Source organism: Elephas maximus, chromosome 16, assembly GCF_024166365.1.
Source record: "Elephas maximus indicus isolate mEleMax1 chromosome 16, mEleMax1 primary haplotype, whole genome shotgun sequence".
NCBI classification, from domain to species: domain Eukaryota; kingdom Metazoa; phylum Chordata; class Mammalia; order Proboscidea; family Elephantidae; genus Elephas; species Elephas maximus.
Genome location: NC_064834.1, coordinates 13,408,268 through 13,432,903, shown reverse-complemented (window position 1 = coordinate 13,432,903; position 24,636 = coordinate 13,408,268). Strand labels below are relative to the sequence as shown.

General features: G+C 40.0%; 1 protein-coding gene across 2 annotated transcripts; it reads right to left on the bottom strand.

Annotated features, from left to right (window-relative positions):
* Nucleotides 1-1,013: 1,013 nt before the first annotated feature.
* On the bottom strand, nucleotides 1,014-24,573 carry AP3M1 (adaptor related protein complex 3 subunit mu 1). Of its 2 annotated transcripts, none has more exons than XM_049856000.1 (9): nucleotides 24,267-24,573; nucleotides 14,261-14,536; nucleotides 13,017-13,188; nucleotides 9,050-9,187; nucleotides 7,884-7,969; nucleotides 7,083-7,216; nucleotides 5,987-6,194; nucleotides 4,017-4,161; nucleotides 1,014-3,536 (listed from the first exon to the last, which is right to left on the bottom strand). In XM_049856000.1, exons 2-9 carry the CDS (start codon nucleotides 14,531-14,533, stop codon nucleotides 3,436-3,438), a joined length of 1,257 nt encoding a protein of 418 aa, XP_049711957.1. In that variant the 5' UTR covers nucleotides 14,534-14,536; nucleotides 24,267-24,573; the 3' UTR covers nucleotides 1,014-3,435. The 2 variants fall into 2 exon arrangements, with proteins under 2 accessions (XP_049711957.1, XP_049711958.1); XM_049856001.1 differs by lacking the exon at nucleotides 24,267-24,573 and adding an exon at nucleotides 23,876-24,207.
* Between the last annotated feature and the right edge of the window lie 63 nt (nucleotides 24,574-24,636).

The following is a 24,636-nucleotide window of genomic DNA, read 5'->3' as shown; positions in this document are numbered from 1 at the left end:
TAAAGTGCATTTGTATAAATGATGGGTGTGTTGTTTTCGCCAGAGCCTGTAGATCAGGTTTCCCCCTATTCTGAAGGGTAGCCAAGGAAACTAATCCTCGGGATCTGGAATCTAAAGGCTTTTATTTCATCAAAATGTTGTCTTAGAAGAACCAGAAGCCAGCAGTGGTGTCTTTGCTTAACAAGGACCTGTGTGGTAAAGAATACCTCTGGGGACCACATATACCAGGAGGGGAAGTGACAAAGGCAACAGGAAGAAAGCAGCCAGATGATGTGGAACCCCACCACTGTGGTCGAGATACTGTTTTCATCTTAGAAGATTCTAGCTCTTGGTGAGATGATCACTGTCCCCTAAGAAGCTGTTAAACATGCAGGAGTACCACAGGTCCATTTTTTAATATTCCAAAGCCCAGAACAGAAAAGCAGGGTTGTCAGGGGCCACCAGGGCAGAACTGTGAGGCAGAACTAGCTTTTTGGGACATAGTCCCCTTCTTGCTTGAGGAACCAATGACTAACACAGTAGGAACTCTTGGGAATGGAGCTGGGGGAATCACTGTTTTTCACTTGATTTTCTAAGTCTGAAAGGGGCAGATCTCATGAAGGGGCAATATCCAGCGCTGCCAACTGCATTCATCACTGTTTTAACTTATCAGGAAAGTTGCTGATAGAGAGGCAACTTAAGGGGAAATGCCCTGGCTACTGAAATAGCAAGGTAATCTCTGAAAACAGTATCCATAACCTCATTTTTGCCACCTGCCACATGCTCAACTGGTGATGCCTTCCTGCTACGTTAAGGTTTTGCTGTTTTCTCAAACCAGCTGACTTGAACGATAGCAAGAGCTGCATCTTCCAAGGGTTCTGTAGCACCACTTCAGGAATAAACCCATCAGGTGGATGCCCTTTGAATAAAATGATGGCAACTCCCTAATGGAAAAAATGAGGATCCACTTCATTTGCTCTTGGGATATACTCCACTCCCTTAAGAATTTAAAAAGAGGGATAATATCATTGATTAAAAAAAAAAAAAAAGAATCTAGATGGGGGTTATTCTGTGATTAGCCTGAACTCTGTCCCTGAAAAAATATTCCAATGCTACTAAGTATACATGGACCTTTGTTATTGGTAGGTGGTGGTGGTGGCCGGGTGGGTAAGTAGCTTTGATCATTTACTGCTCGAAGTCTGTGGCCAGGAGAGTGAGGCGTAGAAACAGCGTGCATGGTATCACCATACTGTGCTTAGGACAGGAGCACTTGGAAGTGCTGGCAGCTATCCTCACACCTTGATAAGGAATAAAATCTGATCATGTTCAGCCTGCTCTGGCACTGAGCCATCCATGTGAGGCTGCTCAATCAACAGTCAACCAAAAAAAAAAATCACCTAGTTGCTTTCATCTTTTTTATTGACATTATAGCCAGAGCTAGAGAAAGGATTTACTGGATTCTATCAAATTAAATAAATACAATAATTTAATTGTAAAAGGAAAAAGTCAACTCGGGACAGAAACTTCTAGAGACAACGGATTCTTGGCACACAATCTACTTTTATAAGAGAAAAGAGCACGAGAGGAAAACTGAACAGTCCAGGTTGGATGGTTGAGATTAGAAAGTCTGTAGAAAGAAAAGCAGACCTTCTGGTTGCTCTTCTGAAGTAAGAACTCTAAAGAGGAAGACACTGAAAAGGAAGCAGCTGAACTGGGTAAACAACCTTAGGCAAAGGAAACATGTCTTGGCAACATTGTGATTTTGGTTACCCTAGAAATTTAGAAGTTGCAAAAACCGGCCATTTGTATCAGGTGAAAGACAAGTTGGGTGTGTAGGCAGGTAAAGGTAAGAATGCTGCTGTACTGTGGGATTTCCTGCACCAGCACCAACCACCCGCCCTTGACAGGGGAGATGGGCGAGTGTAGGAAGGGCCTTCCTTAGCATGAAAAGGGAAAGAGAGTCATAGGCAGAGGACGAAAAGAATGAAGCCACACGGAGAAGAAACCTAACAGCATAAGTAAGAATAAGAAGGAAACATGAAGAATAAACACTTATTTTTCAGCCCTTCTCCAGTTCTGTGTGTCTAAAGAGGCAAAATAACTGTGTAAGGACTTCCAAGCCACTGAGGTTGAGTGACATGATACGTCAACTGTAGACTGACTAGTGAACCACAATGATCACAACAGTGTCATCAGTGTCGCTGAGGATTTTCTGTTTCTGCCTCAGTATAACACACTTCCATGTACTTTATCAGGACAGAACGACAGCAACAGTGACAATTACAACAACAGCTTGAGGAGAGAATCTGAGTAGTAATCTGACATTCTCTGTGTGAGAACCACATAATGTAAGAAAGGAGTCCCCCCTAAAGACAAGGGATGCAGGCAAATTCGAGCCCTTAAAAACAATAACCAAAAAGATAAAAGATAAAAAAAAAAAAAAAAAGACTGAGGACAATGAAGCTGGCACATTTCTCTATGTTTGCTAAGCTAGGGCGTGAGGCATTTAGGCTAACTGGTTTCAGTGGTGGTGGATAAGCTTTGTAAAACATGAAGATGGCAAAGTTTCAGCTGAAGTCTCTTTTACTGCTTTAATTTGCTTAAGAGCTCGAATGCTTGTGCTTGCAGTAACTTCCTGAAACTGGTGGTAGTGTTCCCTTTTATTACCTTAGTAAAGCACTCGCGCTTTAATACAAATGATTTTACTGTGCTATCTAACAACTGAAGCAGTGGCACAAAACTGAGATGGTATTTACTGCAGCAAGGTCCCTGTAAATCAAAATCTGAGTTTTACATAAAAATCTTATTTATAAAAAATACACTACCGAGTACAGTGAGAGTGGAGCATGGTGCAGCTGTGCTCCTGCCAGGGCCATGTGGAAGTGGCTTTTGCTACAGTGCTTGCTTAATGGCACAAGTGAAAAGCTGAATAAGGCAAACACTTGAAAGAGGCAGTTTTCTGTAAACTTCTTAGGGTGCGTGGCTGGGCGGGGCGGGGCAGGGGGGAATCTTCCTCTGTTGGGACAGATGCTGATTTGGGATGGGCAAGATCAGAAGGTATGACACTTGGCTGCACCTGACACAACACAACACAGGTTAAGACAGCGCCTGCTGGCTGAGACCAGTTCACTTGTTTTTGGAGAGAGGTTATCACTGTAGCCTTCTGCCTTTACTGTTCCAATGTGCAGCATCTAGCTAATAACCCCTATGGAGAAAATCACCTCCCAATCCTCCTTAATGAAAAGGTACAAAATAAGCTAAGTCATTAGAAAAGTTTCCTTAGCTTAAAGCTCCTTAAGAACCCTACACTGATTACTAAGCGACTTTGTTAGGGGTGTGCGGCTTGACACAAATGCTTTAACTAGACTATGTATTCCCACCCACTTGGTACCCAATAGTAATACACTGTAATGACGCTTGGAAAACAAACAGATCTTGAAGAATTTTGGCCTCTTCTCATGTCCTCACTTGGAACTTTCCAGCTTTTGTGACATATTTGACTCCTTTAAATGGCTTATATTTTTCCCCATACATGTCCAAGCGGTTTACTTTTAAGCCTGTGTCAAAAAAGAATAGGTAAGGAAAGGAATAAATTATTATCTTCCTGGTCACACCAAGGAATACAGTATTTGTTTAGCAGTGAGCATGACATAGTAAATCTCTTGACATTTACCAGTGTCCCTTTCACCACTAGGAGGGAATGTTCCTTCTACCACTCACATCTTATAGCGCTGTTGGAGTATGGTTTCAGTTAAGACTCCCAAGTGGGTAGGCAAAAGTCTTTAAAGGCTAATTCTACTTTTCTCTGAGTATGAATGAATCCCTCTTTGGTGCTTCAGTGAGAGTGGGAGTGAAGGAAGCTGCGTGAAATCATTGGTACCTGAGAGGTGAGCACCATAGCACAATATGAAAGGCAAACCAGAACTGTTGTTCTTTCTAAAGAGGGAATGTTAGTTGCCCTTTTTAAACTTCTAATAACTGAGGGGAGCAAAATTCAATGACTCTTAAACACGGTCAACCTGATGATACATCCTAACCTGAAATAGCAAGCTGCTGGATCTTGAACTGTATGTTGAGGCTTGGATTCTCTTCTGGCTTGGGTGCCCCAGACTGTAAATTCACCAGTCCTTTAAGACTTGGGAGCTTTTGTGGAGTGATTTTCCCCACATCCCATGTTAGCACCTTCAAAAATAAAAAAGCAAAAAACAATCTGAATGACTTATCAAAGACAAATGTTCAAAGACAAGGTGATGATATCATAAATTTCTCTCCAAAATGAAGCACAGTATCTTAGAAACGAGAGATCGGGGTCTACACTGAGTTTTGCCACTCATTAGCTCTGGGACCCTGAAGGGAGAAGGAGGGTGAAGAAGAATCAACATTTACTGAGCATCTTCGTTCAGATACAGCACGGTGCTAGGCACCGTTCACACATCATCTCAGGATACAGCATGGTGCTGGGCACCATTCACACATCATCTCAGGATACAGCACGGCATTGGGCACCGTTCATACGTTATCTCAGGATCAGCACGGTGTTGGGCACCATTCACACGTCATCTCAGTACAGCACGGTGCTGGGCACCGTTCACACGTTATCTCAGGGTACAGCACGGTGCTGGGCACCGTTCACGTTATCTCAGGATACAGCACGGTGCTGGGCACAGTTCACACGTTATCTCAGGGTATAGCACGGTGCTGGGCACCATTCATATATTATCTCAGAAACCTGTGAAGCAGATTTGTCTTCTTTGCACAAATGAGAAGCTAAGGCTCATGGAGATCAAATGACTTGCTCAAGGTCATACCACTAGTTAGAGGCAAGGGATTTGATCTGGTATTTGAACCTAAGGCTACCTGACTTCAAATGACTTTTTTCCATTTTACTACCTTCACTACTTCTCCCTGGGCCTCAATTAATTTTTCTGTAGAATTAGAAGAATGGCTTATTAAATCAGCGTTTTTCACCCTTTAAGCCAGGGAACCCTTTGTTCAAATGAAATATTAAGTGTGGAAACTTAATAACAGATGAAGTTGAAGCTATCATGGTTACAGTTGGGTGAAGGGCTAGGGACCTGGAGCTTCCCTTTCACTTATCAGCCCTGTGTGGTCTCTGGGTAGGTTTTTCACCACCTTAAGACTTGGTTAGATGATCTTTAACATTCTACGGTTTTGCTAAAAGATAGGTCCTTTCATTTATCAGGCAGCTCAATGACTCTGCTTTTGGGAAGAATCACATTTTTTACCTAAGCAGGAAGCTGAAAGAGAACCGTCTTCTGCAGCTTCCCTGAAAACCCGCTAGAGGCACACTTACACAGGCTCGGGAAGCGGCTTTCCTAGAAAAACACCCTGTGGAAGAGTATGAGATTATGCTTTTATGTTAAGAAAGGAAAGGTCTTCATGATCAACTTCCACAGAAATATTAACGATTAATTGATTACAGTGATAGCTTCTTATATCCACATAATGCTTTTCTCTTTTTAAAAAGCTTTTACATTTCCTTTCTCATCAAGTAGTGGAACGAGCCTGTAGATGATCAACGGTTAAGGAAAGGCTCGCTCTGAAGGCGGGCAGAACCAGTCTCGCGGAGGCAGCCTTGTCCGTTCATCTACTCAGCGGCAGATGCAGGACTCCTTCCACAGCCAGTGGCACAGTAATTTCTCCAGGTTATAATAGGAATTTTAGAGTAAAAGAAGGAGCCCTGATGGTGCAGTGGTTAAAGAGTTCGGCTGCTAACTGCAAGGTTGGCAGCTGGAACCCACCAGCCACTCTGTGAGACAAAGTTGTGGCAGTCGGCTTTGTAAAGATTTACAGCTTTGGGAACCCTATGGGGCAGTTCTACTCTGTCCTGTGGGGTTGTTAGGAGTTGGATTCCACTCTATGGCAGTGGGTTTGGTTTGGTTTTGGTTAGATTTAAAGAAGACACTACCCTGTCCTCTCCACCCCCCACATCACGAAATACAGACTGTGGAAACACTCGCTCACTCTTGGTCTGCAGTGGCTGTACCTTGGTGACTGGATCAAATGTATAGCTGCCTTGTGTTGGTGTCAGATTCATGTTCAGCACGACTTTTGGCATGTGAACTGTCACTGTGATTCCTTCAATAGTTTTTCCCATATTCTGCTTTGGTCCAATTGTAATATCGAATCGGCCACAAGCACTGTTCTCCTTAAAGCTGATGCAATGTTTCACGTACACTGGAATTGCTACTAGACTAAAAAGAGAGAGAGAAAGACACAAAAGCACACACATACACAATTAATGGTATGGGGCCGTTTCAGAGGTGGCCTGAACACCTAAGTCCAGAGTACCCACCCGGTCTCTAACCCCAAGTATAGGGCCCTACACGTCTGGAAGTACAGATTCAGCATGTGCACAAGGAGAAGCTGAGTACAACACAGCAGTATCACTGTGCTGGGAGCTGTATGATTTCTGAGCAACAAGCATACAAGTCAAGAGAGGAATCTGAAGCTTAATTATAGTATACACAATCGGGTCAAACAGTCCTAATGTAAAGAAATGAATTAAGACCTCATAGAAAGGTAATTAAAAATTCTAGAAATAAGGCAGTTCCTACATGGTGAGTGTCAAGAAATAATTCTTCTGCTTTTTTCGTCCTGTCCTGATGTTATCCAAATACATCTGCTATTTTCAAGGGAACAAACCAGCTACACATACCACTAAATCATCCATTTAAATCTCAAGGCACAGAAGAGTGACTTGAAGCTGGTTAGATGGGGAGTGTCCTGGGGAGCTGCAGGTAGGTCTGTCTCCCATTGTCAGCCATGAAGTATACAGACATGGTGTAATTATGGTACAGCTTTATGGTTTTGCCTAGGTTATGCATGGTCCAAAATGCTTCTCTCAGCTATGGATTTTAATACGGTCCCATTTACAACTACTCTATACTCTTACATTCAAGGGGCACGGATTATTTTAGACATGTACTTTCACCAATTTTCCTTTGGTCTCCTGGCGAGCCATGGCTAACGGGAGCAAAGAGGAACTCAAGTACCCAACCATCAGAATGAAATAGGAAAAGGAGACCTCTACCCCGTACACGGATAAAGGATGGCAGATTCTGGCTGCTGCATCAACATACTTTTGTGAGCTGACACGATACGATATGAGTCGGAAATTTCCATCTGGAGGAATAAATGACAAAACTCTTTCAGATTCCCAACGCTTGAACCGGATGCAAGGGTGGAAGCTGACATCATCCAGAAGCCTTGGGTTCTGCCAGAGAAACAGTCAGTCATATTCATAGAGTATAATGAATATGGCAACTCCACTCAGATATTATGAAAAATTAATATGTTCCCTAAAGATAAACCAGTCATATAAGAGTTTGTTATTATGACCATGTCAACATAACCTTTTAGTTTGTAATCATTTTACATGTATTATTTTATTTGAATTTCAGTAACTCTATGAGGTAAAAAAGGCAAGTAGTAGTATTTCTATTTCATAGATGAAAAACCTTAAGTTCAAAGAGCTTAAGGTCAAGACAAATTAGTGGCAGAGATGGCACCAGAACTCAGTTTTCTTGATTATTCTTAGCAGTGTGTCATGCCAAGTTCTAAAAATGACGTGAAAGACTAATGCCCTTTCATACCAGCAAAACAAGTAGTTATTCGGTAAAAACGACACTGCAGATTTATGGAATTAAGTCAGCCAATTTAAGCCACTTTATAGCACACTTAGGCAAAGAGCTTTCTACAGCCTTTCCATAAAGGTCGTGCTTATCATGTAAGCTAGTGTCTTGGACAGCTGTACTAGGAATATTTCTGAGATAATCTTTTGCAATCTGAGATGCAAACTTGCCTCAGCGTTTATCTCTTCATTTAGTACTTCATATGTAGTAGGCATGCAAGAGATTACATAACAGAAGAGTAAAACTTACCATGAAAGAAAGGGAAAGATCAGGCATTCCAGACAGCTTAATACAAGCATCGATGACTCCCTGAATTTCTGCAAAGACTGTAGATCCTGAAAGAAAGAGGTGATAGCATCAGCGGAATCTGGGTCTTTTAACAGAGCTATCACTGTACCTGGAGTAATGGAGATACCCCTGGGTGTCAGACTCACTGAAAGCTTCGCACCTCTATTAACAGGTCAGTGGACAGAGGATCCATTACACCAGTTAGACAGCTTCTTCACTGAGTGCCACAGCCTGTACCTAACTCTGGTTAAAATACAATAATCCCAAGGAATATCACACCTGTCTCCTTCACAGAGTGTAATGACTGTCTGCTGGATACTGAGCTTAAAATATAAATAGAAGCGATGATCTATTATTCTGTAAGATGGAACGTTTATAAAGAAAAGGGCAATGAAGAAGAGATACTGGCTGTAACTCGTAACTCTGCATCATACATGAAGTAGCTGTGTGACCTTGAGCAGGTTACTTATAACTCTTCTAAGCCTTAGTTTCCTTATATATAAAATATGAGGGCTGGAATAGATGAAATTTTATGATTCTAACGGAGCACCTTCATTTTATCTGGTTAAAAAAACTTTCTAGACTAGAAGTCCTGCACATACAGTGGAAGCCAAAGCATCGTATATGGTTCTTACTGTTGTGAGGTGCCGTGCAGTTGATTTTTGGCTCACAGTGATACGAGGTAACAGCAGAACTGCCTCATAGGGTTTTCTAGGCTGTAATCTTTATGGGAGGAGATCACCAGGTCTTTTCTCCTGCAAAGCTGCTGGGTGGGTTGGAACTGCCAATCTTTTGGTTAGCAGCTAAGCGCTTAACAGTTGTGTCAACAGGACTCCTTTTGGTATATGGTAGAGACTCAAAAAATGTTAGAGTGAATAAATGGCAAGAGGGAGAGGTATACACGGTAATATTTGGCTTAAAATCAGGCAGCATAAGACCTCATTTAAAAATGTTTGGCAGATCTCAACTAGCGGGTACGGAAATAATACGTAACCTATGGGTGAAATAAACAGCTTTTTAAATCATAGGAAAACAAATGCCTTTCACATAAGCCATATCGCCAAGGAATTTCAATTTGTGTCAGCTGAACTGTTTTTCCCCAAATAAGATCACATACGCACAATTACCTGATTTATCTATAATTGCATCTATTTCTTCAACGACATCAAAATAGGCTTCGTTGTTTGTGTACTTCACTCCTGCCCGGCGCCATGGGATGTTGGACAGCTGCCCAGTGGGGAGTGTGTCCCCAACATTACTACTACCTAGAAACCAGAAAAGGAGAAAGCAAAGTTGATGCATAAAATGGTCATTAGAAAAGCTTCTGACAGAAAAAAAAAGAATGTTAGCAGTGTCTTCGATATTCGCATTTTTCTTTATTGAAGTTGTGGATGGTTTCCAGGAGAACTGTTCAGCGACATACCATACCAACATGATCAAATTTCTACAAGACAGAAATAGGCCATGTGGTCCTCTGTCTACCTGCCAAACCAGGTTAAATTCATTTACTTATCTTCTGCTTCCTGTGTGTTAACAGTAACCTAACCTAATTCCAATGGCTATGCAACAAAATTTCATCCTGCTGCTACTGATGAAAAAGAGGCTAGTTGTTTCAAAACTTTCTGCTGATAAAATGTCTCCACTGAGAACACAGAGTGATAACTAGGCCCTTGGGTATAATTCTACATGAGATGCTGCCAAACAGGCCTCAGTGGAGTAGCTGGATAAAGAACATACTCTGGCTTTTTCCGATTTTAAGGTCAGCACACCCATACAGATGCAATATGGCTAATGTTCAATATCTGGCTAACTTCCTGGAAAATTCAGAAATACATTTAAAAATAAGTCTGGTTGTCCAAAACATATATCCTTGAGCTGTGACATATTTAACATTTTCATTAATTTACATTTCAAAACTATACATGTTTAATAAAGAAAATATGGAAAGTTCAGAAAAGTGGTAACAAAGTCATCTTCCTATCATCAAAACACAACCACCATTAACATTTTAGTTATAATCACACTGTATACACAATTTTGCAGTCTGCTTATGGTTGGTGTTCAAAAAACATTGCTTTAATCCTGTTATTTTCCTGCTCAAAACCTTGAATGTTTTCCCATTACCTTTATGATAAAAGCTAAACACTAGCATTCAAGGATTTCCTCCACTTTCCTTTTTATTTCTCACTACTCAACCAAAAGGTCGGCAGTTTGAATCCACCAGCCGCTCCTTGGAAACCCTATGGGGTGGTTCTACTCTGTCCTATAGGCTCACTATGAGTCGGAATCGACTCGATGGCACACAATGACACAACATTCCACCTAAAAACAATCCTTACTTCAGCTAAACTGGTTAATACATCCCCTGAGTACAATTCATTTTGTGTGGGCTTTTTCTTATCCTATTCCATCTGTCAATAATGCTCTCATTCCTCCCTTTCTTACTAAATTCTACTGGTTCTGAAGGCCCTGCCCTAAGGCCACCCACTCCAGTTTCAAAAAACCCAAACCAAACCCATCGCCATCAAGTTGATTCCAACTCAAAGCGACCCTAAAAGACAGCGTAGAACTGCCCCATAGAGTTTCCCTGGAGCACCTGGTGGATTCAAACGGACCTTTTGGTTAGTTCGACCTAGCTCTTAACTACTGTGCCACCAGGGTTTCCCATTCCAGTTAAGGAGGGGTTCTTTAAGCCACTGAACCATTCCCTTGAATTTTATAATATATTGCCTTATGGGTGTGTGTTCTATTCTTTTCTTTCTCTATTTTAGTAGCTTTTTTCTGACTATAAAATACATATTCAGTTGGAAAATTAGAAAGCATAAAGCAAAAATAAAGATAACATGTATTCCCACAGCTGGAGATAATCACTGGCAACATTTTAGAGCTTTTTTCCTCTATGTATAATTAAAAATTTTTTATGGTTTTGTGCTTTTTTATTTAATAATATGTGTACTTTCCAATATCACTACATTGGCTATAAAATATGGAATTGCTTTTTAAAATCTTGTACTGTTATTTGCCTTAAAACCTTTTTTTTCTGGTCTCCCACCCAGATTCTACGTTTTAAGAACACAGAACTCTATTATTTCTTTGAACTTCTCCTGACAGTTAGCTTTGTACAGAGAATAAAAACTGCTGAATGGTATTTCTTACGGGCTTCTTTTTTTAAAAAATGGTAATCTTTTTTATTTTTACTTATTCATTTTTTAAATCTTATTGTGCTTTAGGTGAAGTTTACAGCACAAATTAGTTTCTTATTCAAAAATTTATACCCAAATTGTTTTGACATTGGTTGCAATCCCCGCAATGTGTCAGCACTCTCCCCGTTTCTACCCTGGGTTCCCGGTGTCCATTCACCCAGTTTTCTTGTCCCTTCCTGCCTTCTCAACTTTGTTTTTGGGCAGGTATTGCCCATTTGGTCTCATATACTGGATTGAACTAAGAAGCACGTTTCTCACATATGTTACTGTTTGTTTTACAGGCCTGAAAGGTGGACTTTGAGAGTAGCTTCAGTTCTGATTTAGTAGGGTGTCTAGGCGCCATAATCTTGGGGGCTCCTCCAGTCTGTCAGACCAGTAAGTCTGGTCTTTTTTTTTAAAATTTGAATTTTGTTCTGTATTTTTCTACTGCTCTGTCTGGGACCCTCTACTGTGCTGTCAGAGCGGTCGGTGCTGGATCCTCTATTGTGATCCCGGTCAGAGTGGTCAGTGGTAGTAGCTGTAGTTGATGTGGTCCACTGGTCCTCTGGACTAGTATTTTCCTTGTGTCTTTGGTTTTCTTCATTCTCCTTTGCTCCGGACAGGATGGGACCAATAGATGTATCTCAGATGGCCGCTTATAAGCTTTTAAGACCCCAGACACTACTCACCAAAGTAGGATCTAGAACATTTTCCTTATAAACTATGCTATGCCAACTGAGCTAGATGTCTCCTGAGATCGTGGTCCCCAGCCCTCAGCCTCAGTAACTCAGTTCCTCAAGGTGTCTGCATATGTCTAGGAAGCTTCTGACTTTGCCTTGGTCAAGTTGTGCTGACTTCCCCAGTCTTGTGTACTGTCTTACCCTTCACTAGAGTTACTACTTACCTACTGTCTAGTTAATGTTTTTCTCTCCTCACTTCCCCTCCCTCATAACCATCAAAGATTGTTTCTTTCTGTGTGTAAACCCTTTCTTGAGTTTTTATAATAGTGGTCTCATACAATATTTGTCCTTTTGTGATAGACTTATCTCACTGAGCATAATGCCTTTCAGATTCACCCCCGTTTTGAGATGTTTCGCAGGTTCATCACTGTTCTTTAGCACTGTATTCCATTATGTGTACGTACCATAATCTGTTTATCCATTCATCTATTGAAGGGCACTTAGTTTGTTTCCATCCTTTTACTACTGTGGATGCTGCTGCAACGAACATGGGTGTACATATGTCTATTTACGTAACGGCTCGTATTTCTCTAGGATTGCCGGAATGTATCCTATTTCTATTTCTAACTTTTTAACAAGGCATCGTATGGCTTTCCATAGTGGTTGTAGCATTTTACATTCCCACCAGCAATGCGTAAGAGTTCTAATCTCCTGAAAACCTCTCCAACATTCGTTATTTTCTGTTTTTTTGATTAGTAACAGTAATGTCAGGGTGAAATGGTATCTCATTGTAGTTCTGATTTGCATTTCTCTAATGGCTAGTGATCTCGAGCATTTCCTCATGTGTCTGTTAGCCGCCTAAATGTCTTCTTTGGTGAAATGTCTGTTCATATCCTTTGCCCATTTTTAAATTGGATTATTTATCTTTTTTGTTGCTGAAGTGTCTTATAGGCTTCTCTTGCCCCCTTTTTTAGGCTAATCCACTGGAGGGGGGTTTACAATGGTAGACAGTAGACAGTATAGCTGGAGTGGCATATAACATTCCATAGAAATCTTTCTCTAAAAAATGACCTAGTCTCTCTCCTTGAAAGGAAGTACACATCCATTTTAATATTATCACCAACTTCAATTCCAAACTGGACTATTTGAATAATCTGTGAGATAATAACCAGCAACGAATTGTTTATAAATTTTTAATTGCTCAGTTCCTAATAGAATATTTTTCACCTTACCTGTAATAGAGTTGACAACAGAACGTAGAATTGTTGGTGGTTTAATCAGTTCTTTCAAAATGTTGGATTCAGTAGCCAGTGGAAATCCATTATCTAACATTTCTTCTAAGAGCTCATATACTATGACCACGTTATCCTTAATTGCAGCCTCCGAACACTCACCAAAGTAGTCCTAAGAAAATGCACATAATATTGCACATGAAGAAAGGTTTACTATTTGTTTTGTTCTCAAGGATAAACTTCGATTAGCATGATTCACTGTCGAAAATATGTAAAACAGAGGGAAAAAACCTCTACAGTTCTACATACCCACTCCTCACCTACTGAAACGGCTAGGTTCCAAAGACCAGGTTGTTAGGCGCAAATCGGCGTTACGTGAAAATGGAGAATGACCATATCAGATCATAAAATGGAAGATGACCACATGATTACGTAACTGCCAAAATTACATCATTATATAACTGCCAAATCACTGAGAATCATGGCCCAGCCAAGCTGACACATAACCATAACCATTACATCCAGCGTTACTCTCGTCTCATACCTTGGCATTTTTTACTGCCAGATGTGCATTGCTAAGGCACAAAACAGTCAGATAGACTTTTTACCACCGTAAATGTGACGTATCAGATAATGAGATAGTCAGTAAATGAGATAGTAAGTGAGGAGTAGGTGTATATTATTCCTCAATATTTTCTTAGTATTTTTAGACAAATTAAGAATTGAATTTCCATTAAATATTGTGCCAGAAAGTACACTGAGATATTAAATATGAATGCGTGACCTATAAACTTCATTCGCCCTTGTTAGCTGCCTCAAAATGTACATCATAAATGAGTTTTAAATTATTTGGTATATTTAAGGAAACAAAAGGCAAAATAACAAAATATGAATATTGGAAGGGTTCATGACCAATAAAAACCATCTTGGGACCATGCAGACAGCTGTGTGTGGAAGACACTACTGTTTCCTGACGACATTAATTTATACACACACACACAGCTTCCATAACCAGGAAATTGCTCTATTATCCTAATACTGCCTTATGAATCTACAAGTGCCACTGTATGCCCTGCAGAAAAATGTTTATGAATTCACGTTTACTTAAAAAGAAGAAAAAGAGATAGACTATACATCAAAAGCTGGGTAACTGAAGAATATCATCACGTCACCATTTAATTCACTTTCTCCACCCCCAACTAACCTGGGTAATTTAGGTTCAAAAGGTTTGATGAATGACTGACCTGAAAAGTATCTGCAACTCTATGTAGGAACTCAATTACAAACAGAGGTGGCACTTCAGTCTGTATGACAGACACAAAGAAGAGCTTATCCCGGTAGATACTGATGAGGTAGTGGTGAGGTGTTGAAATGACAGGTGGTACATTTTCAACATCAGCAGCTTTCTCCTGAGCTTCAAAGAAATAATCACAGACAGACTGGCTTACAACACTCTTCCAGTGTTTCTCTAGAAATATGTCACCGGAACAGTTTATGAGAAATAGACTGTGGATCATTTTCTGTGAGAAAAAAAGTTTACATTCATTATACATAAAAAAGTATCCCTGTATTACCCCGAAACTAAAATCACACAAAGACTTCAAAAGAAAACTACAGACCAATATCCCTTATGAATATGGATGCAAAAACTGTCTGTAAAATACTAATAAACAGAATCTGGCAACATATAAAAACGATTATACACCATGTCCAAGTGGGATTTATCCCAGGAATGCAAGGTCAACATAAGCAAGTCAATCAATGTAATACACAGAATTAATATAACAAAGGACAAAAACAAATGATCGCCTCAGTAGGCAAAAAAAGCTTTTGACAAAACGCCATAGTCTTTCATTATTAAAAAACAAACTAGGAATAGAGAAGGATTTTCTCAACCTGATACAGGGTATCTATGAAAATCCCACAGCTAACAACATACTCAATGGTGAAAGACTGAATGCTTTCCTCACTAGATCAGGAACAAGACAAGGACGTCCATTTTTGCCACTTACAATCAATACTGTACAGAAGGTTCTAGTCAGGGCAACTAGGCAAGTCAGAGAAATAAGGATTTCAGATTGGAAAGAAAAAACTAAAAATATCTCTACTTACAGATGACATATATTATACATACAGCAAATAATAAGAAATCCACTAGAAACATTACCACTAGTAAATGAGTTGAGGAGGGTTGCAAGATACAAGATTAATATACAAAAATTAATTGTATTTCTATTCACTACCAATAAGCAATCTGCAAATGAAATTAAGAAAATAATTCCATTTATAATAGCATCTAAAAGAACAAAGTAACAAAGAATAAATTTAACAAAAGAAGTGTAAGACTTATACACTGAACATTAAAAACATCACTGAAAGAAATTAAAGAAGATCTAAATATAAGTGGAAAGACATTCCATGTTTGTGGATTGGGAGATTTAATATTGTTAAGATGGCAATACTCCTCAAACTGATCTTCAAATTCAATGCAACCTTATCAAAACCCCTGCTACGTTTTTTGTGGTGACTGACATGTTGATTCTAAAATTCATATGGAAATGCAAGAGACTCAGAATAGCCAAAATGATTTTGGAAAAAAAAAGAACAAAGTTGGAGGACTCACACGTACCAATTTCAAACCTACTAGAAAGTGACAGTAATCAAGACTGCGTGGTACTGGCATAAAGACAGACATAAATCCAAGGAATAAAATTAAGAATTAAGAACTAAACCCATACATCTATGGCCTAATTCATTTTTGACAAGGGTACCAAGATCATGCAACTTTTTATTCTGAAAAGAGGTACAAATATAGTACAGTTTCTATATATCTTTTACCCAGCTTCCCCCAATGTCTACATTTTACATTACCGTGGTACATTTACCAAAACTAGAAAATTAATATTGGTCTAACACTAATAACTGTGGAAACCCTGGTGGCGTAAATGGTTAAGGGCTACGGCTGCTAACCAAAAGGCTGGCAGTTCAAATCCACCAGGCACTCTTTGGCAACCCTAGAGGGCAGTTCTACTCTGTCCTATAGGGTCGCTATGAGTCAGAATCAACTCAACGGCAACAGGTTAATACTAACAGCTAAACTATAGATTTTACTTGGAAACCCTGGTGGCATAGTGGTTAACATCTACAGCTGCTAAGCAAGAGGTGAGCAGTTTGAGTCCACCAGGCGCTCCTTGGAAATTATGGGGCAGTCCTACTCTGTCCTATAGGTTCACTATGAGTCGGAATTGACTCCACGGCAATAGGTTAGATTTTACTTGGATTTCTCTACTGTCAAATAAAATTTTGAGTAACATTGTTCAAAGCTGTCATTCTGAATTTCCATTAACTTGTCCTACACTACAATAATGGCCTTGGGACACATTTGAAAACATTTTCCCCTAAATGGCCTGAATTGTTTGTTTTTTAAACTTTATTGTGGTAAAACATATACAACAAGAAGTTTGCAACTTAACCATTTTAGTGTCCAATTTGGTGACACTGATTATATTCGCCATGTTGTGCAACTATTACCACCATCCATCTCCAAGTCTCCCATCATCCCAAACAGAAACTCAGCACCCCGAAACAACTTCCCATTCTCCCCTCCCTAGTCCCTGATAATCACCAATATGCTCTTGTCTTTATGCATTTGCCTATTCTAGATATTTCATGTAAGTGGGATCATACAATATTTGTTCTCCTGTGTCTGACGTAGTTCACTCGGCATAATGTTTTCAAGGTTTGTCCATGTCACAGCATGCGTCAGAATTTCTTTTCTCTTCACAGATGAGTAATAATCCATTGTATGTGTATATAGCATTTTGGTTTGCCCACTCATTTGCTGACAGACACTTAGGCTGTTTCCACTAGCTCTGGAGTAACGTTTGAAATTGTGAAGTGAGTCCTCCTACTTTGTTCTTCTTTTGCAAGGTTGTTTTGGCTACTTAGGAGCCCCTGCAATTATGTATGGATTTGAGGATTGACTTTTCTATTTCTACATAAAAGGCTGCTGCAATTTTGAGAGGGATTGCATTGAATCTGTAGATCACTTTGAGTAGTACTGACATCTTAACAATACTAAGCCTTCCATCCATGAACACAGGGCGTCTGTTCATTTATTTAGGTCTTCTTTAATTTCTTTCAGCCATGTTTTCTAGTTTTCGGTGTATAAGTCTTTCAGCTCCCTGGTTAAATTTATCCTAAGGTTATTTTTTTATTTTAGATGCTATTTTAAGTGGAACAGTTTTCTTAATTTTCTTTTAAGACTGTTCATTGCTGGTGTACAGAAACACAATTGATTTTTGTGTGTTGATCTTGTACCCAGGAACTTTGATGAATTCATTTATTAGCTCTCCTGTGGAATTTTTGGGATTTTTCTATATATAGGATCATGTCATGTACATATAGAAATAGTGTTAATTCTTCCTTTCCAATCTGGATACCTTTTATTTCTTTTTCTTGCCTAACTTCTAGTATAATATTCAGTAGCAGTGGTGAAAGTGAGAATCCTTGTCTTGTTCCTGATCTTAGGAGAAAAGCTTTCAGTCTTTCACAATTGAGTATGATGTTAGCTATAGACTTTTCATAGATGACTTTTATCATGCTGACAAATTTTCCTTCTATTCCTAATTTGCTTAATGTTAAAAAAAATTAATACCTGTGACACACATAAGAATATTTGTTAGCAGCCAAAATTTGCAACAACTCAAATGTTTAACAGTACAATGAAAAAAATAAAATGTAGCACACATATAAAATGAAACATTACACAGCAATGAAAATGAACAAACTACCATTAAATACAACAAACAGATGAATCTTACAAACATAATGTTGAACAAATGAAGATACAAAAATATGCATACTGTATGATTCCATTTATATGAAGCTCTAGGACAGGCAAAACTAATCTATGGCCTAAGGACTAGCTTCCTTTGTAGAGGACGGTGAGGGTAGTGACTGAGGGGAGCATGGAAGAGTCTTCTGATGTGCTGATAATGTTTCATGTTTTGATCTTGGTTATGGTTGTAGTACATATTGCATTCATTTTGTGATAATTCACTGGGTGTGACACAATCTGTACACTTTCTGAGTGTCAATTAAAAATTTTATTTAAAATTTTACTTTCCCCACAATACAGGAACAGTAGAAAAATGTCTAAGTATCTTAACTTGTCCCTTTCTTTTGCATGGATATTACCAGTATCAGGTATTTAGTTTAATGGTCCAATCATTCAACATAACAATTTGATAAACTGTATGAATTTATAGTTTCTGTGCACGAAGATAAATTCCAATGAAAAAGGGAAGATAAACTTTCTAGAACTGAGTCGTTCAATTCCGTTGACACAGAAAACAAGGACATTAACCTGACTAGTTCTTTTTAGAGGAAATGCAGTCACTTATTTCATGAAAGCAGCTGACATTTAAAAAAATATCTGGTGATGATTTGTCCTTCCCATTCTGGCACGTGGTCACCTGCTATCAAGCAAATACGAATTACTAAGACATTTGTATTGGCAATCACCATATTTTAGAGTACAAACGCTGTTAATAGTGTAAGGTTCCTGTTCGTTAGGAACAACAACAAAAAGATTCTTGTTTTCAAAGCCACTCTTTTGAGCCACGCAATCAACTTGACTTAGCAGCAATAATTCTGACACCTTAGGCTTGGGACCTGCTAAAATTTTTCAGGTTAACATCTGGAACCTACTAAATTTTTCTACTTTATGCAGTCCTATGTTTTCTGTCAGTCTTGTATCTCTTTTTGGGTATCAAAATAATATCACTGGAATATAAAGGTTTGCTACAGAGGACCTCCTGACTTTAAGTATAATCTGAGCTTTTATACTTTTCTTGAAATAGGAAGATCCAGCGATAAGATCAGCAACTATATTTTTTATTATAACAGCTCTTCTTGGAACAAAATGTTTCTGAAATATAAAGTGTGGCTTTATAAGCAGAGGCACTATAATCAATTCAGTGACACTCACTTTCTGAGTACTACAAGTGAGCCAGCTGTGGTATATGGCATCCTTAGCAAAACATTCATTTAGCTCATTCAAAGTGTTTTATTCATTAAAGACAAATAATACATAAAATGCACTAAGGACTTATTGTGGACCAGACATTATCTTTTCCCTAATCATCTCATTTATTCTTCACAACAACTCTATGCTATAAATACAGTTCTCATTCCCATTTTATAGGTGAGATAATTCCTAGAAAAGGTAAGTCAGTTACTTAAGCTCACACAGTTAAGTGTCAGATCCAGGATTCAAAACCTGATCCATTTGAATCTTGAGTTCCCGCTCTTACCTGCCTCTTAGGTGATTACTTATTAGAACACACTCTCATGCAGCACTGTTGAATAGGATTTTATGCAATGATGGAAAGGTCTTATGTCTGCAGTGTCCAATACCATAGCTACTTGCCACATACGGCTACTAAGCACTTGAAATACATAGTGCATCTAAGAAGCTGAATTTTTAAGTTTTATTAATTTAAATAATTTTTTTTTTTTTTTATATGGCTGCTGGCTCCTGTACTGAGCAGTGCAGCTAACTGTAGTCTCTGAATTTAAGATTTAAGAGGAAGAGTTGAAGGATACGCCTTCAGGCGTTCTAGTTTTTATGCTGAGAAATAAATTATTTAGAGTAAAAATTATATTTAAAAAAGCTGACCTAAGATTTTTTTTTAAAACACTGATTCTAAAGCAAGTATAATTCACACAGATCTGTGGAATTCCACTGCCACAATGCTGTTGTTGTTAGGTGCTGTCAAGTCAATTTTGACTTACAGCGGCCCCATGTGACAGAGTAGAACTGCCCCATATGGTTTTCCTGCTGTAATCTTTACGGAAGCATATCGTCAAGTCTTCTCCCGCGCAGCCCATAAGTAGGTTCAAATGCCAACCTTTTCACTAGCAGCTGCGTGCTTAATCATTTGCACCACCAGGGCTACACAACAAAGCCTGAAAAAAATCTGCTTGTTTTTGAAGCAAGACCTTTTTGTAGTCTCCTTTATTTTACGTCCAGAGCTCTGCTCATTCTCTTAAGCTGGTAAAAAAATTCTTTCCAGGAAAAGTTTCCACCAAAGTTGTTTTTACTGGCAGTAGTTCAGATCTCAGAAGAATACAGTAAGTTAAATCAGCAGTCTGGATTTACTGTTGTTATCCTTAGTGCTGAGATGAAAGCATAATACTTGCAATTCTCAACAGCACTTAGCTTTAAAATCCATCTTAACCTTCTATGACAGAAAAAGAGAGCTTATTTCTTCTATCCATATAATGACCTGGGCCTAACACACATGACAATGAAATAATTAAATAAATACCACCTTCAGCAGTGTAAATTAGCCTGCCTTTTAAAAAAATTTTTTTGTTGTGCTTTAAGTGAAAGTTTACAAATTAAGTCAGTCTCTCATACAAAAACTTATATACACCTTGCTATATACTCCTAGTTGCTGTCCCCCTAATGAGACTGCACATTCCTTCTCTCCACCCTGTGTTTCCGTTTCCATTCAGCCAGCCTCTGTCCCCCTCTGCCTTCACATCTCCCCACCAGACAGGAGCTGCCCATAGTCTCATGTGTCTACTTGATCCAAGATAGTCTGTTTCTTTAGCTATTTATGCTTTTAGTAGCTGCACTTACTTCATTATAATCAACTTTCTGGGAAAGCTCTATACTTACCACCATCACAACCATCTTTTTTTGTTTTTAGTGACTTTTGAGTCATAAAACAGAACTCTTTTTGCTTATTTGAAAGCCACTAGAGAACCTGTGTTCAGAGTCAGTCCCAGGAGCTTAAACAGTTCATATATTCTATTTACCAAATGTTGAACAAACTCATTCTGCTGATTCACAAACTATAGTTAAAATATCCTTAGAAAGCAGTGTTCAAGAAATAAAATGTATTCCTTTTATATGTAACAGAAGTATAGAAAGTCTATATCCAAGCTGAGAAAATGAGATCGGAAATGATTCTTATCCAATAATTCTGAGTACTTTTTACATGCTAGGCATTGGGGATACGAGGGTGAACAAGAGTCCCTGCACTCACAGCATTTACAGTTCAGCAATGAAGACGAATAATTGCAGTAAGATGTGATTCCTATTATGATAGGGGAAATACAAGTGTGCTATAGGACTCCACAGGTTTTGAGATGAGACAGAACACAAGACAGACAAATTCAGTACAAAAGAGCAAGTTGGAAGGTGGAGGGGAGTGGTGAGATGAAACTGAAGAGGGAGGTAAGCAGAGACTGGTTCATGGAATGCACTGCTAGCCATGGTAGAGATTTTGGACTTTATCCTCAGTGCAATGTAAAGTCATCTACAGTGGTTAAGCACCTGGCTGCTAACTGACAGGTCGGCAGTTTGAACCCACCAGCGGCTCTGTGGGAGTAACATGTGGCAGTCTGCTTCCAGAAAGATTACACCTTGGAAACGCTTTAGGGCAGTTCAGGTTTGCGTATGCAGGGAAATGCTTTGATCAGATCCACATTTGTAGGAAGACTACACTGCTTGCACTATGGAAACTAGATATTGTAACACCAGTTGGGAGATGAATGACGATGATGGCCTGTATGCGGGTGCCAACAACAGGGATGGAGAAAAATGAGAAGATTACAGAAACATTTAGGCTTGAGTAAAGACTAGGTAGCGGTGAAGCAGGTATGGGAGAGAAGATGAGGCACTCAGTTCCAGTCGGTTTAATATGACCCAGTTTTGAGACAACCAAGTTTATTCACATGACTATTGTATATCCAGGTCTGGTGCTTTGGAGAGACACCTAGGTCAGAGACAGATTTGTGAGTAACGAGGATTTTCTGTTCATGAGAAAGAACTGTAATCATAAGGAGGATGAAACTACAAAGAATGTGCTCAGTAAGAAGAGAGCTTACGGAAGGAACTCTAATATCTGAGTGGCAGGTGGGTCAAAGAAGTGGTCCTAAAAAGACTGAGAAGACGTGGCTAAAAAGGCAGAAGAAAAACAAGTGGTGGTGGGTTTTAGTAACCAGAGTGTGTTCGTGTGATTCTAGAAAAATACAGTGGTAAATAATGTTAAATGGCAACAAGAGGTCAACCTATAAGAAAAACTGAAAATGTCTGTTAATTTTAGCTTTTCAACCTTCTTTTCATTGTTGCCCCCTAAAGGGCCTTTTTTAGAAACTTCCCCTCTGAAGTTTCCCCTTTAAAATTTCAATACCATGTCTGTTATGTACATATGTATATCTGTGCTTCATTCATAAAGCACGATTTTTTTCATTCTACAAGAAGCAATTTTCATAAAGAGGACACTGGTTTCAGTGTAGTTCAGAGGAATGCTGGAAACAAGACAGATTGCTGTGGCTGAGAAGTAAATTGCAAGGAATGGGAAAAACAGAGAGAGGGAGACTAAATGTTACGTTCAAGAAGTTTAGTGTTAAGGGGATGAAAAGACAAACAAAAAAAATAAACGGGAGTAGTTCATAAAATGGAGAGTATTTTTAATTGCTGAAGGGCAAGTGTGAGTAGAGTGGGGAAAGGCTGATGATGTAGGAGAGATAATAACTTAAAGAAGAGGACCCTGAGAAAGCAGGTTTGTAGGTTTGACTACAGGAAGGTGGTAGGTTCTATTTTCTCTGTGTAATAAGCCTGTTGCCATTGAGTTGATTCCAACTCATGGAAACCCCATGTGTTATAGAACAGAACTGAGCTCCATAGGATTTTCTTGGCTGTAATCTTTACAGAAGCAGGTCACCAGGCTTTTCTTCCATGCACTGCTGGGTGAGTTGGAACCACCAACCTTTAGTTAGTAGTGGAGTGCAAACCATCCGGTGACTGTTCTCTGTGTAATGGACAGGGAGTATTCATAGAGGGAGGGTGCAGAATTTCTCTTCTCTACAAATGCCTCTGCTACTCACCAACTATGAAGTACTAGCCTACTTTAGTCTGCAACACACTCTAATACTATGCTTACTGTTTAGAAACATTGTAAAAATTATATGACTTAATAAGAAAACCAACCTTGTCGTAATGATACCTTTCCTACTAAATATATGTAAACTTTCCGTGTGACGTTTCATTCACTCATACACTCCCCTTCTCCTAAGATCTCAACTCAAAGTGTCCCTTTTCTTTCCAAAGTTAATCCTTCTACTTGTAATCTTGATCTCCTTCCCTTCTGTCTCTCTTGGATCTCATCCCTTTCTCTTGAACTTTCAATCTTATTACCTTGGTTGCTTGCTTTCTGCCTAAAAACCATCATGTCTCTTGTATTCTTTGAAACAAACCCCAAATTTTTCACCATCTTGCCAATATCATTTGCTTCATGCCCCAAATCTACACTTGCAACCTCTCCTCCCAGTCACTCACTCTTAAAGCAGCTCCCTCAAGGAGCCCAAAGACTTTCTAGTCATCAAGTTCAATGGCTTTTTCTCAGACGTAAACTTCCTCCTTTGACCCTTACAGCATTTCAAGTCACTGAAAGCCTTCCCCCCAACAAATAATCTCTTACGCTATTATACGAAGCTTCTCCTCTTTTGGTTTTTGCCTTGCAAGTTTCTTTCTGGTTTAATTACCAGGCTTGTTTTTTTACTCTATCATCTCCATCCAAGGCACTGTTTCGAACTTGATATATCCCAAACTACATATGACATTCGTTCTCCACAAAATTCCCCCTCCTCGTGTGAGGGCTCCTAACTTTCCGGTGGCACCACCTTTTTAGTCATCTAGGCTATAAATTTCAGCTTCAGTTCAAATCCACCAAATCCAACCAGCCCCATCGCTCGTCACTTTTCCTCAGTTTAGACCCTTGTCACCTCTCTTCTGAAGCAGTGCAACACCCTCCTCCCTCTACTCCGCACCCCAGGCTCACCCAGGCGCCACCCTCTCACAGGACGTCAGCTCAGGTCCCTCAGCGGTGTTGCTCTTCAAAGCGGAAACCTGGAGCTGAGGTCCGCGTCGCCGGTACTCCAGCTCAGTATGGGTGACAACAGCTTTTCTCCACGCCGGGGCACAGAGAGGGACCCCAGTAAGCGTGCACCTCCCGGGCCCGGGAGCCTGGAAACACTGGGCCGCAGAGGCACGGCTCCCTTCCGGCCCTGCTGGCAAGAAAGCCCGGGGGCCGGGAAGGAGGTGCAGCCCCGCCCCGCGGCACCAGAGACGCTCCCACAGCCCAAGCTAGAGACAGGAGCCCCGGTTACTCGGTCTATTCCCCATTCTCCGAGCTGCCCCCAGCCCGCAGACACCCCGCCCCTCACACTCACCCCGACACCTGGGCCCGTTAGTGATTCGACGCCGGGTCCTCTTCGGACCGAGGCTGAGGCTGCGGAGAAGGCCGTGAGGACCCCGTAGATGGAGTGCCCGGTAGAGTGCCTGATTAACGGCTTCAAAGACACTGACTCTGCGGTTTTGGGAGGATTAAATAATCGGGAGGACGTTAAGTGAGAAGAAAGATGTCTCTTGAAGTTTAGGACCTAAATCTTCTAGATGGCCCAGGATCTCGAAGCATAGGCGGTTTCGCACCGTCTGAACTCAGGCGCTCATCCGCAGCCTAACTCGGTCTGGAATCCTCCTCCAGGCAGGGAGGCGGAGTCAGGAAGGGGCCGGCATGGGCTTTGGGGAAGAGCCAATGGC